The 13,323-nt window shown below is 36.6% G+C and overlaps 1 protein-coding gene across 2 annotated transcripts; it reads right to left on the bottom strand.

Annotated features, from left to right (window-relative positions):
• Positions 1–513: 513 nt before the first annotated feature.
• On the bottom strand, positions 514–12,808 carry LOC113060896 (erythroid differentiation-related factor 1-like). Of its 2 annotated transcripts, none has more exons than XM_026230152.1 (25): positions 12,391–12,808; positions 11,740–11,942; positions 10,980–11,046; positions 10,144–10,269; positions 9,818–9,942; positions 9,590–9,740; positions 9,415–9,507; positions 9,186–9,313; positions 8,759–8,870; positions 8,522–8,669; positions 8,321–8,432; positions 8,113–8,224; positions 7,775–8,032; positions 7,497–7,568; positions 6,486–6,633; positions 6,201–6,392; positions 5,454–5,654; positions 5,133–5,354; positions 4,809–5,035; positions 3,313–3,471; positions 3,055–3,204; positions 2,812–2,965; positions 2,618–2,733; positions 1,497–1,669; positions 514–1,147 (listed from the first exon to the last, which is right to left on the bottom strand). In XM_026230152.1, exons 1-25 carry the CDS (start codon positions 12,487–12,489, stop codon positions 979–981), a joined length of 3,717 nt encoding a protein of 1,238 aa, XP_026085937.1. In that variant the 5' UTR covers positions 12,490–12,808; the 3' UTR covers positions 514–978. The 2 variants fall into 2 exon arrangements, with proteins under 2 accessions (XP_026085937.1, XP_026085938.1); XM_026230153.1 differs by having other exon boundaries at positions 514–1,144.
• Between the last annotated feature and the right edge of the window lie 515 nt (positions 12,809–13,323).

The raw sequence follows: 13,323 nt of genomic DNA, 5'->3' as shown, positions 1-13,323 counted from the left end.
GGCCATTTTGATAAGGTAACAGTCATTACGTTTTTTCAGTGATTTTTTTTTAAAATAAAAATCCCGTTTATGGTGATCCATTTCCCGTATAAGGTTATGGGGGGGGAATCGTTATTTTGCTTTATTCTCATTACCAGTAATCCCAATGAGGTTTACTGAATATATAATGTAGTACAATAAACAAACGAAATGAGTAACAGGTAACTAATTACTATTAATTAAGAAGACTCGAGCGTTGATACTCAGGCATTTCTTTTCCTTTCTTATTCAATATGCGTTTACGAAGCAAATGTTATGAATTAATACTTTTAAGCATATAGTTTTGGATTGAATTTGGGGAAAACGTTACGTGCAATGCATTAAATTGCGCTGGATTTTAATCTAAATTGTACAGGATTATGCAGTTGCTTTCATTGCCTTAATAATAAGGCTGAAATACATGTCAGCGCATGTCATATAACTTTAAACTAGTGTTTAAGTTTTGAAGAAAAAAGCAAAACAAATACATGACAATTACTTTGAACAGTTTGAACTTTATTCAAGATTTAAAAGCCAAGCAATTACAAATGATCACAACACAGTATCTGTATAATCACCCCTGTTGCACTGACCTTTAAACATTATTGCACATTTTTATTGAAAACCTGCATTTGTTTTTATACAATTCACAAGCTTATTTATGCACCAGAAAGAGAAAAGCCTGTAAGGGTGGTTAAAAAAAAAACCAAAGGTTCACATTGTGTACATCTTCTCTCATTAGCAATAAATATCTGCTATACAAACAACCGTAGAGTTTGGATTTATTACCATAATTATCAACCAAACTCTTGTAGGAAATCCAGCACAGTGTGAGCATAAGAAAGGCACTGCTGGTGAGGGTTGTGTTTTCATTTACAAGTCACTTTCCAAAACTATCAAGATTGATTTTTAGACTCTAAACTGTTGCATGCTTGGCATTAATGATGTCACTTAGAAGTCTCAAGATGATGATGATCTTGCTTCATCACTTCCTGTTGGTGTTTTTAGCTGATCCAGAAGCTCCATGAAAAGGGAAACCCTCTGGATGAGCGGGACAGACTTTTCGGCCCGCAGGAAGCGAGAATATACGCTCTTGTAGATCTTCACCTGCTCCTCTTCTTTACCACTGCTTATGAAAACACAAAATCACCACATAATCAAAAACTATAATGACATTTGCTTCAATATGATTGGATATGTAACTAAAACCATTAAAAAAAAAAGATAGGTGAAACCAATCAAACGTTAACATGAATTAAAAAATGAGGGGGAAAATTTTATTTTGATGTAAAAAAAAACAAAAAAAAAACACATTGCATTGCATTGACTCAAACACAACAAAATTACTGTAAAACTAAAAACTGATTAAAAACATGAATATATACCAAAATAACACTGATCTGTAGCACAACCTGAGTTCATATGGAATAAGGTACTGAGGTATACAGCTGAAGTATGTATATTTTTGCTTCTCTCACCTGACTTTGCGTTTGCTTGCAGTGCTGAGTTTAATCAGTTGCAACAGCAGGAAGGAGAAACTGGGCTCAAAGATGCCGATTAACTTCACAACCTCTTCTGTGTCGAGCTCAGAGGAAGAAGAACTATCTGAGTGAAGCTCTTCAGGTTTGGCCGAGTCTTCTGGTGTCAACATCTGTCAACATCACATAACAGTGTAAAACTGACCATTCAACAAAGGGAACAATGTATTTATAGAGAACAACGTTTTTATTTTTATTTTTATTATTATTATTATTATAAATAATAATAATAATTCATATACTAATATTATTATAAGGCACTTTTGTCTATGGGACTTACAAATGAGAAATCATCATTGTTAATAAAATAATAATAATAATAATAATTATTATTATTATTATTATTATTATTATTATTGTAAATAATAATAATAATAAATAAGACATTTTTGTCCAAGGGAGAAATTATGATGGTAATGAGGATGAATAATATAATCTTTATAGACACATTAATGCAAAGGACTTACAAATAATAAATTATTATTTCTACTAATAATAGTAATGATAATAAAAATTAACCTTTATATAATAAGCCTAATATAGTACACTTTTATCCAAGAGACTTATAAATGAGAAACAATGATTTACTATTATTATTAATAATTCATATAATAATATTAATATAAGACACTTTTGTCCAAGGGACTTACAAATGAGAAATTATTGTTGATAATAATGTGACTATGAATAATAATAAACAAAATCTTAAACAAAAATAAAAGACACCTAATATAAGACTGATGATGATAAAGATTATTGATAATACAAAAATACTAATATAATAATCATTACAGGTTAATGCAAGGGGATTTACAAATGAATTATTATTAATATTACTAATAATAGAAATGATAATAAATATTAATTCTTATATAATAATCTTAATATATTACACTTTTATCCAAGGTTATCCAAACTTATAAATGAGAAATAATAATAATTATTATTATTATAATTAATGATTAACAATCTTAATTAAATAATCTTAATATAAGACACTTATCCAGGGATTTATAAACTATATTATTATTATTATTATTATTATATGTCTGTGTATATACCTTCTCCTGTTGCTCCAGCAGCTCTTTATGAATGAGTTTGAAAGCGTGACGTGTTTCACACATGATCTCTAGCGCTCCCGTCAGAGTTTTCAGTTTCACAGCACTGCTGTTCTGACCTGGAAAACACAACAAAACATCCGATAAGAGGTTTACTCGTGTCCCATCGAAGTCTCCCAGCAGTGTATGTTACTCACCTGCCATGGTGAACTCAGCGAAGGCCACTCTCTCCAGAAGCGTGCGGAGCAGCTCGCACGGGGCGTCACTCAGACTAATGAAGAGCCGCACAGCCTTACTGTAATGCTGCTCTGCCTGAACTCTGTGCTGCTTACGGACGCTCTCGTCTCCAACCTGACAGAGAGAAACGAGACCCATGTGGGAACATGTTAGATAAAGGTAAAAAGATAAAGGTGTAGAGATGCATGTGTTTGATGCTGTACCTGGTTGCGGTAGCAGCTGTGGTACATTGAAGCCAGTCTGTGGTGGATAGTGGCTGCTCTGTACTGGTAGAGCGGCTGGCGAGCGGACTCCGTCTGCAGGTCGCAGTATCTCAGGGACTTCATCATTGTCTCAGTGACTTCCCTTTCGATCTGAAACACGGTACGCTCATGTCAAGTGGAGTTCATCATTTCCACAGTCTGTACAGACAGAATAAAGTGTGTGTGTGTCTGTGTGTGTGTGTGTGTGTGTGTGTGTACCTGCTGCTGTGCTTTACGGGACAGTGGCGCGTAGTCCTGGAGGAGTGTGGCTAATGTGAAATATGTTGTAGAGAGTTCCCAGTTAACAGAGTCCCAGACGGCTGAGTGACTCTCCCGACAGCCCAGAGACTTCAGCGCCCGCTGATAGTAATCTATCGCCTATTGATGGAGAGAGAGAGAGAGAGAGAGATAGAGAGACTGCTAATGTGATGCAGCTACAATGACAAGGACCTTCTTTCTGGTCTTATTATAGATTAGGTATTTTACACAAATTAATTTAGAAGACACTTTTATCCAAGTAAGATAAAAATGAGAAATAACTACAAATACTTCTACTACTACTAATAAATATTAACATAATTATATTATTAATACTAAATTATTACTAAACAATCTTAAAATAATAATCTTAATATAAGACAGTGGTATCCACTTTGTATCCGACTGCAAGAATAATGTATAATCATAATAAATATTATTATTGTTACTATTAATAATAATAATAATAAAATAACAATTTTACATTTGCAGATGGCTAAAAATTAGATATGTTTCTTATGATTATTAATAATAATAATAATAATAATAATCTTAATATAAGACACTTGTATCAACTTTTCCATCTACAAGAGAACAATAATAATTTGTATTATATTTATAATAACAAATATATATATATAATTTTATTTAATAATACTTATAATTTAATAAATAATAATAACAATTATTATTATTATTTCCCATTTGCAGATGGATAAAAAAGTAGATAAAAGTCTTAATTTACATATGTATTATAATATTTATTAGAATAATTATTATTATATTAACACAATAATTAGATAATATAATTTCCCCAACAATCTTAATACAGGCTGCTTATCCATGGAATATATAAATTAGAATTTATTATTATTATTATTAATTTTTTTTTAAAGATCTTTATATAATAATCTTAATAAAAGACACTTCAATTCAAGGGATATAGAAATAATAAAGAATTATTATTGTATTATTGTTTCTCTTGTAAATACAACATCTTATATTAAGAGAATGTTTAATAATCACAATAATTTCTTACTTGTACATCCCATGGATAAGTGTTTTACATTAAGAATATTATATTTCTTTTAATAATAATAATAACAATGGCTGCAGGACCGGATGGCTGCTTGCCTGTGCTGGGTTACCTCCTCCCTCCACCCCCCCACTCCCCTCCCCTGTTGCAAGTTGTGTGTTTTTCATGCTGTATTTCTTATGTGCTTTTGTTGCTGAGGTGTTTTTCCTGTTCCCACACTGTACTCCCAAAGGAGCATAGTCTGAGGGTTGTTTGTTTTCTCCTCCCCTCCCTCATGTTATGCTGTATTTCTTCCTCCACTGTACTGTATTTCGTTGGCTTGTACCTCACATGTGCAACTACAATAAAGTTGAATCTAATCGAATCTAACCTAATCTAACAATAATGACACTTCATGTCCAAGACTGTAGGTGAGACTAACCTTGTTGTAGTAGAGGGTCTCTTCCGGTGAGAACTCGCCACGGCTGTGCTCTGATGTCGTGACGCAGTGAGCCTGAGCACAGATACGCATGAGTCGACCGATGTTACACAGCAGCAGGGCTGTGTTCACGGAGTCTGAAATCGCATTGAAATCCTGCATGCCCTTCTCAAAACATGAGAAACTCTTCTTCCACAGCTCCTGCTCGGCCACGCACACGCTCCTGCGCACTGGACACAGAAAAAGCTTTACCTCACAAACAACTCTCAAACTGTTTGTCAATTGATTTGATAAACCACGTCTTATAGAAACCCAAGAAGCCCTCACCTCCTTGTTTCTCCGCCTGCATGGCCGCGGCCTGGTTCATATAGAAGACGCCCATCTCGTTGCGGATGTTACCGAGCCGTTTCAGAACTTGACCCAGTTGCTCCTGTTCCTGGTCCTTCAGAACTCCTGAGGTCAAAAGGTCGTGGGCGGCCTCGTAACACTTGCTGCTGACGATCAGCTGGTACTCTGGGTCTAAGGCCAGATCAGTGGCCATGCTAAAGGCTGAGGAAGGAAAAAAAGTGTCAATATATAAGACAATGTCTCTTCGACGACCATTTTATGATCACTTCAGTTAAAGAGTGTGTGATCAAGCACTTAGACCTTGGCAGGAGCTCTCGCGGTGCAGGCAGTGGAGGATCTCCTGGTCATCTTTAGTCTGGTAGTTGTATTCCTCCAGATACGCAGCTCTGTTTGAGGCATTCTGGGCCAACATGAGCTGAACATCTCCACACAGAGATAGACACTGGCAGTGGAACAGAAGCACCTGGGGGTGGAGACCACCATTTATGGAGCAATACGCATCTATAGGAAGAGAGAGAAAGCAAATATCGTTCAAGTTTGAACAAAGTAGCTCCAAATAAGATGCTTAATTAACTTTCTCTAAAATATATATATTCTTAATTATTGGTTTAATACAAACATGCACCTGTGTAGAATATTGACTACTCTTCAAAAGTTTGAGGTTGGTGTGATATGTTTAAAAGTTCCTGAGATAATTCGCTTATGCTCACCAAAGCTTCTAAGAACATTAATATTGTGAAATATTATTACAATTTAAAATAACTGTTTTCTATTTGAATGCATTTTAAAATAAATTTTATTCCTGTGATGCGCAGCTGAATTTTCAGCATCATTACTCCATTCTTCAGTGACACATGATCCTTCAGAAATTATTCTAATGTGCTGATTTGCTACTTAAGAAACAATTCTCATTATCAATGTTGAAAACAGTTGTGCTGCTTCATATTTTGTTAATTTCTGTAAAAAAAAATAAAAAATCGTACTGAGCCCAAACTTTTGAACAGCACTGCATGTCTTTTCTGACAACACTGAGCTGCTTGTTCTTACCGTGGCACTGCAGAGACAGTTTGATATAGCGCAGGGCCCGTCCGTACTTCAGCAGGTTGGTTGCAGCATCTGACAAAACATAGTATGCTTTTGACGCTTTCAGGAACAGCTGCAGTTTCATGCGGTGCTGCCATGTGCCAGGTAACATCCCAGAGCGTGTCGGCACCTTCAGCTCCTCGTTACACGGACCCACTGTGAATCCCAAGATGAAGAGGAACACCGTAAATGATCAAACAGTGGAAGAGAAATCAGTTTCTGAGGGACTGAATGCATAGGATGACTGACCTCTGTCCAGCAGCAGAGCGATCTCTTGCTCCACATCTCTGGCTCCGTTCTGACTCCGCTCCTCATATTTTAGAGGGATAGGTGTGCTGGGGTCAGCTGCTGGAAGATCACTCTCTTTCTTTATGCTGCTCTCCACCGCTTTTAAACCCTACACACACAGGTGAAGTTTTGCTTTAGTGTTTTTAGAGGGATGGATGGACAAGACAGAATAATGGATGGATGGATGGATGGATGGACAGACAATAGAACGATGGATGGATTGACGAATGGAGGGATTGACGATTGGACAAGATGGAACAGAAGATGGATGGAAGAATGGATGGATAAGATAGAATGATGGATAGATGGATAAGATAGAATGATGAATGCATGGATGAAAGTATGGATGAAAGAATGGATAGATGAATGGATGGATGAGATAGAACAGTGGATGGATGGAAAGGCAAGATGGAACAGTGGATGGATGGAAGAATGGCTGGATAAGATAGAATGATGATAGATGGATAAGATAGAACGATGAATGTGTGGATGGATGGATGGATGGATGGATGGATGGATGGATGGATGGATGAGAGATAGAATGGTGGACGGGTGGATGGATGGATGGACAAGATGGAATGGCTGTTGGATGGAAAAATGAATGGATAAGATAGAACTATTAATGGATGGATGGAGGAATGGATGGACAAATAGACAGATGGATGGATGGAAAGACTGATAGATAGAAGGTGCTTGACTACAATTATGGTTGGTAAACAAAGAATGCTTATTTCACAGTCCACAGAACAAACTAAGAAAAAAAATGCACATGAACAATAATTCAATTCAAGTTTATTTGTATAGCGCTTTTTACGATACAAACCATTACAGAAAATTAAGTTTCTATAATATATGTCAGTTTATGTGCATATGGCAGACATATTCGGAAAAATTGATAGAAGATGTAGTCAACCAGACGATGAACACTATAATACAATAATATCAAAACAAATAGTAATCTTGTTCTCTTACCTTCAGAACGTAGCTGAGAACCAGTCGGCACTTCTCCTCCTTGTCTTGTGACACCGGAAATGCACAGTTGGGCTGGAAGGCAACATAATGCTTTTAATATGATACACTGGTAACATAACAATGTAGATTTATTGTGCAAATTCATGCATGGTGGAAAAAAGTAAATTTACAAACATCCAAATAGACCATTGTATCTTCTACTATACATCAGGCAGCATATATTCAATAACATTTATGTGCAATAAAAAAAAAAATCAATCTTTAACTCGATCTCGTACTCTGATCTGATGTGTGCTCTTGTATTTCTCTGGAACCGACAGCTCCCCGACAGACTTGATGATGGCCACAGCTTTGGAGTCATCCTGCGGCTCAGAGGAGGTGCTGTAGGAGCTCTCGTCTTCCTCCTCCTCCTCATCTTCATCGCTGTAGCTGTCTTCAGATCCCCCGCCCCTCAGTGACTCCCCGTTCCCCTCGTCCTCACTCACGTCATCCAGCTGAAACAGCTCTGCCAGCATGTAGTGAGCAGAAGCGATGATCTAGAGCAGCAAACAAGAAGGAAACATCAGAAATCATGCATCAGCTCAGGAAATCAAACCAATGTAATAAAGCTACTCACCTGTGGATGGCGCTCCTCATCCAGCAGTTTAATACAGTTGAGTAACAGCGTTCTGATGATCCCATAGTTCTTCCTGTTTTGGCTCTTCTTTAGAATCATGTTGCTGGCCACTCTGTCATGCAAAACATCAAATAGATTTGTTTCTAATGCTAACTGGGAAACTCAGGCAACAGAATATGAGAAAGGTAGTTATGAATGTAAATCATACTTGTAGAGAAGCACTGCTACAGGAAGTGTGAAGGGATTCTGGCATTTCTCCTCCGCCGCCTCCTCACACAGAGTAGTGAGGTCATACAGCTTCACGATGTCACTTCCACTAGCTAGATGAACAAAACAGACATAAGTGATTTAAGAAGTGACTTTAGATGAAACAGTTTAAAAAGCAAACTAAAGAGCGTCAGCCGCCCACCTTTGAAGAGCCAGTACGTGTGTCCTTCTTTGGTACAGTTGGATTTCAGGAATGATAGGATATTCTGTGCGATGTCTTTCACAACCCGCGTCGAGAACGTGGAGTTCTCCAAATCAGGGATGTCCTCCGTCTTGATCATTTCATATTTCTGCAAACGAGATGAGAGTTATTAGGAATTTGAATATTTTAGTACATCAACGCGTACAAACCTATTAAATAATCACCAAATGGTCTTACCTGCACAATGCCATTGACGTGAAAGCACATGACCAGCTCCGGTACGTTACACATCAAATTATCCAGCCAGTAATCAATTCCTGTGAGAACGTTGATTGGTTTGTTGTTGTCTCTGTTAAGAAAAAAAGTGTAGTATTTAAAATAAATATCTATGGGTTATTTATAGTAGAGTACAGAATATAAATTGCCATTGGAAATATTGATTTTTATTATCAATGCTGAAAACAGTTGTGATGCTTTATAATTTTTGTGGAAACTGATAAACAAAAAAAAACGTACTGGTTTCTTTGAGGAATAGTAAGTAACAGCATTATTTAGATTTTTTTTTTTTGGTAATACTATATATGTCACTTTAGATCAATATATGCATTCTTGTTGCATTCATAACCAGATAAATATATATATCCAAATAATGTACAGCTCTAACCTGAGTCGTAGACTGACTGCTGGGTATCGACCGCCTCCAAAAATGGGCATATTAGATCCCACAAGCATGTGGATGTCCTCAAACGTCCATAGAATATTCCGGACAAAGTCGTTCCTCAAATCCTGAGACTGTCACAAAGATAACAAAATACAAATACGCTTGTATTGTGATGTACAGTGTGGTTCTGTTTTATAATGGAAGCTGGGGACTGTAAGGTAAATGCTACTACCTGACTGTTTTCTCCTTCATTGAACAATGTGGGCAGATTCTGCTCTTTGGGAACTGAAGACACGTGACCTAAAGCGTATGTGTCCACCTGCTCCTGAGAAAGATGAGTGGACAAGATGATTCAGCGTTTTAAAAACACTGAGAGCACATGACGGTAGAGGAACGGCTGGACGCACCTCCTTGGGTATCGCAGACTCCTCGGCTTCAGTGGTGGAATTGTTGAAGGTGGCAGGCCAAGACGGCCCTTCAGCCGCCGTCCCACAATCCTCCTCTGCCGCCTGCTCTGTATCTGACGGCACGGGCACTGCAGTTCCATCACTGTTAATACTGAAACACAGGAGAGTATTGTGAATGATGAAATCTGTGCCGCCATGGGATGAAAATCATGTAAAGTCAATTCTCACCTGTAATACAGAAACTTTGAGAGGATTGCCTTCTCGTTCCAGTGTTCTTTGCTTTTCTTCTTTCTTTGCCACTTTTGGTCAATGAGACGCTGGTAAAACTCCTTCAACCATGTCCAGTCACCAGTCTACAGGGCAGTCGCAATGTTAGGATAACGCTTTATAATGGCATAAACACTCCTTTCATACATAAAAAGACTCTGAACAGCCTAAATAAAGGTTTTCCTGCGATGTAATTCAGTATTTTGTTTGTAGGTTTGGGGAATAGCCACTAGAAGGTTAAATGGAGATGCATTATGGGCTCCTTAACAAAATACAAAACCGGGTACCTGTGATGACCTCATGAATAGTTCCTGAATGTCCAGTTCATCTAGCAGCAGCGTGCTGCCGACTCTGTGAACAGCCATGCTGACATGAGACTTACTGTAGGGGATCTTCAGCAGCTTCTTGATGTTCTGTTTAAATGGAGAATAAACAAGAAAGTAATAAATAAACCATTCCAATGTAAGCCCCCGGCTTCATAGACGAGACTTAAGACTAGTCCCAGACTAAAATGCATGTCTTGGCTGTTTTACCTGAAAGAAACTTAAAATATGTCTGTGCCATTGTATTGTCTGAATGTGCACACTTAATCGAAGCCCTGTCTGTGAAACCAGTCTCTTAGCAAGCAAGCAATTATTTGACTTAAAAATTAGTCATTAGACAGTAATATTGTGAAATATCATTACAACTTAATATATCTGTTTTCTACATGAATTTATTTTATAATGTACTTTATTTCTTCAATGAAAAGCTGAATTTTCAACATCATTACTCCAGACGCCAGTGTCACATGATCCTTCAAATATCATTCTAATATGAATGACATTTCTTATTATTATTAATATCAATGTTGAAAACAGCTGTGCTGCTTAATATTAACAAAAGAACAGCTTTTACTGTTTGATGTCTTTACTGTCACTTTTGAACAATTCAATACTTCTTTGCTGAATAATGGTATTATTATTATTTTTTATGATGTAAATGTAAATATAATGTTCACTTATATTATAATTTCTCTTTTACTAAAATATATGACAGCAGAGTGCCGTGATCAGCCGATCAGAACCAAGCATTCTAGAAAGCCATTTGATTTTAATTATTTGTCACAAAACAACAGACCCACCTCTGAATCAGAAACAACATCAACATCATCCCCTATAGAATCGATGAAGTCGTACGCCATCCCAAAACTAAAGTGCACAAAAACACAAGAATGCATGGAAAGATCAGCTTCACTGCCATCTAAATATGTACATTTACATTAAAGATGACTCGTTCCAAACCTGTGAGCATTGTCTTCTCTTCCACGTGTTTTCTGGTGCACCCAATAACAAAGATAACACGTCAGCAGCGTCACTGCAGTGTTGTAAACGCGCTCAAAACAGACCCGGAAGAGAAGACAATGCTGAATAAAGTCGTAGTTTTTGCTATTTTTGGGCCAAAATGTATTTTCGATGCTTCAAAATATTCTAACCGACCCTCTGATGTCACATGAACTACTTTGATGATGTTTTTCGTACCTTTCTGGACATGGACAGTAGACCGAACACACAGCTTCAATGGAGGGACAGAGAGCTCTCAGACTAAATCTGAAATATCTTAAACTGTGTTCTGAAGATGAACCGAGGTCTTACGGGTTTGACATGAGAGTGAGTTATTAATGACATAATTTTCATTTCTGGGTCAACTAACCCTTTAAACGCAATGTAAAATGTAATACATTTGAAATGTAATACAGGAAACCTCAGATTAAACGTAAAGTGAGCTTTTTCCTGTAGCTCAAGCAGTAGATGCCAAGGTCATGGGTTTGATTACCAAGGAAAGCCAAAGAAATGGAACACAAGTCACTCTACATAAATATGAATGTGAAATAATAGAGATACCTGGAGAAGGGTTTGCTTTTCCTGCTGGATCCGAGTACGGTGGTCCCGGCAGTGCCCAGCTGAGTATTTTCCCGCAGCCAGTTTGCTGGGGGCAGCTTGAGGTCAGTCTTCTCCTGTAGTAACGCATATGTGGAGGACGGCGGAGCGGCCGAGTACTTCACCACCGCACGACTCTTCACTTCATTGTTGCCCAGACAAATAACCTAAAATCACAAATATTTAACATAAGTTGTTATGTTGTAAAGTCACCATTCATCTCAATAGGCCCTCAACGTTCAGATTGTAGAACAAAACCCAGCCACATTTCCATAAATACAAAGTATTCCAGTGTGCCAGTATTCGGTAATGCGATATATCATGGTAATGAATATGCACGATATTGTTATACCGTGATTATAAATAAATACAGTGAATTATTATATATTACAAATTATTCCGAATTTGGAATGCATTTTAAGAATACTATTCCCATCAACTGGTCAGAATGCACAACACTGCTGTATGCTGCTTAAAAGAGTGTGCTCTGATGTAGACAAGCACGCGTAAGAAGCACATGAGGAACACAATGTTTTACTGGCATATCCCTAATACAAAGCAACATAAACACATGATTGGTGCATCAGTTCAGTGTGAAATGCTGCGGTATCAGACCTGTTTGTTGTCTTCAGATGCTGTGTTGCTCTGATCCTCCTCATGTTTGGGATCTGAATCGGTCTTTTTATCCTGAGAGCTCATATTCACAACATTCATCCATCCAGAAGCTCAAGGAAACGACGTTCAAAACACAATCACTGACTCCTTTACTTACAGACTGTGACTGATCGTACATCTGTTATACTAACGTTACACGGCAGACCATGTTGCTTTCTTTCCATTAATTACATTTTTCGCCGTTATATCTTAAACATCGATATGTGTGTCACATGCAGAGATCTGTCAGAACACTCGATGACTCTTAGATGACTAAAAATGATTAAAACCCAACGCTGTTTTCTGATGAAAGTCTATAAAGCCTGTCAGTGATCACTCCAAACTTACTGTATCTCTCACCCGGAAGAACACGTGACGTCAGCGGCGCTTCTTTCTAGAAAGGAGTGAAAAAATTTAGAAATGCTATAAAAGTTTTACAGTGTTTTTTCTTATTATAATACTACTTATACCTTTAAACACATTAATATATATGTTACACTTTAAAATATATGGGTTATATAATGTAATAAATATCCACAACCGTCGATTTATATTAGAATGATATTAGATTTATAATATATTTAAATATTATATTTTATATAGTTTATAAATAAAATTTTTTTACGGTATTTTAAACTAAATTAGATTTATTTTCTAAAATAATTAGATTTTGTATTTACGTGATATTTTACGTTATATTAATACATTTTTATATAGCCTATTGAATGTGATTATTTAAAGGATTATATATAAATATAGATAGATAGATAGATAGATAGATAGATAGATAGATAGATAGATAGATAGATAGATAGATAGATAGATAGATAAAAAATATATATAACTAACATATATATATATATATATATATATATATATATATATATATATATA

Source organism: Carassius auratus, chromosome 42 (genome assembly GCF_003368295.1).
Source record: "Carassius auratus strain Wakin chromosome 42, ASM336829v1, whole genome shotgun sequence".
Classification (NCBI taxonomy): Eukaryota; Metazoa; Chordata; class Actinopteri; order Cypriniformes; family Cyprinidae; genus Carassius; species Carassius auratus.
The sequence above is the reverse complement of the archived record's forward strand: the minus strand, read 5'-3'. Positions and strand labels throughout refer to the sequence as shown.

Excerpts from the sequence above, each read along its gene's own strand:
- LOC113060896 (XM_026230152.1), bottom strand. The coding sequence starts at position 12,489 with ATGAATGTTGTGAATATGAGCTCTCAGGATAAAAAGACCGATTCAGAT. Across the intron at positions 5,036-5,132 it reads GCAGGCGGAGAAACAAGGAG|TGCGCAGGAGCGTGTGCGTG; the intron begins GTGAGGGCTTCT and ends TTCTGTGTCCAG. Across the intron at positions 3,472-4,808 it reads AGACCCTCTACTACAACAAG|GCGATAGATTACTATCAGCG; the intron begins GTTAGTCTCACC and ends CTCCATCAATAG.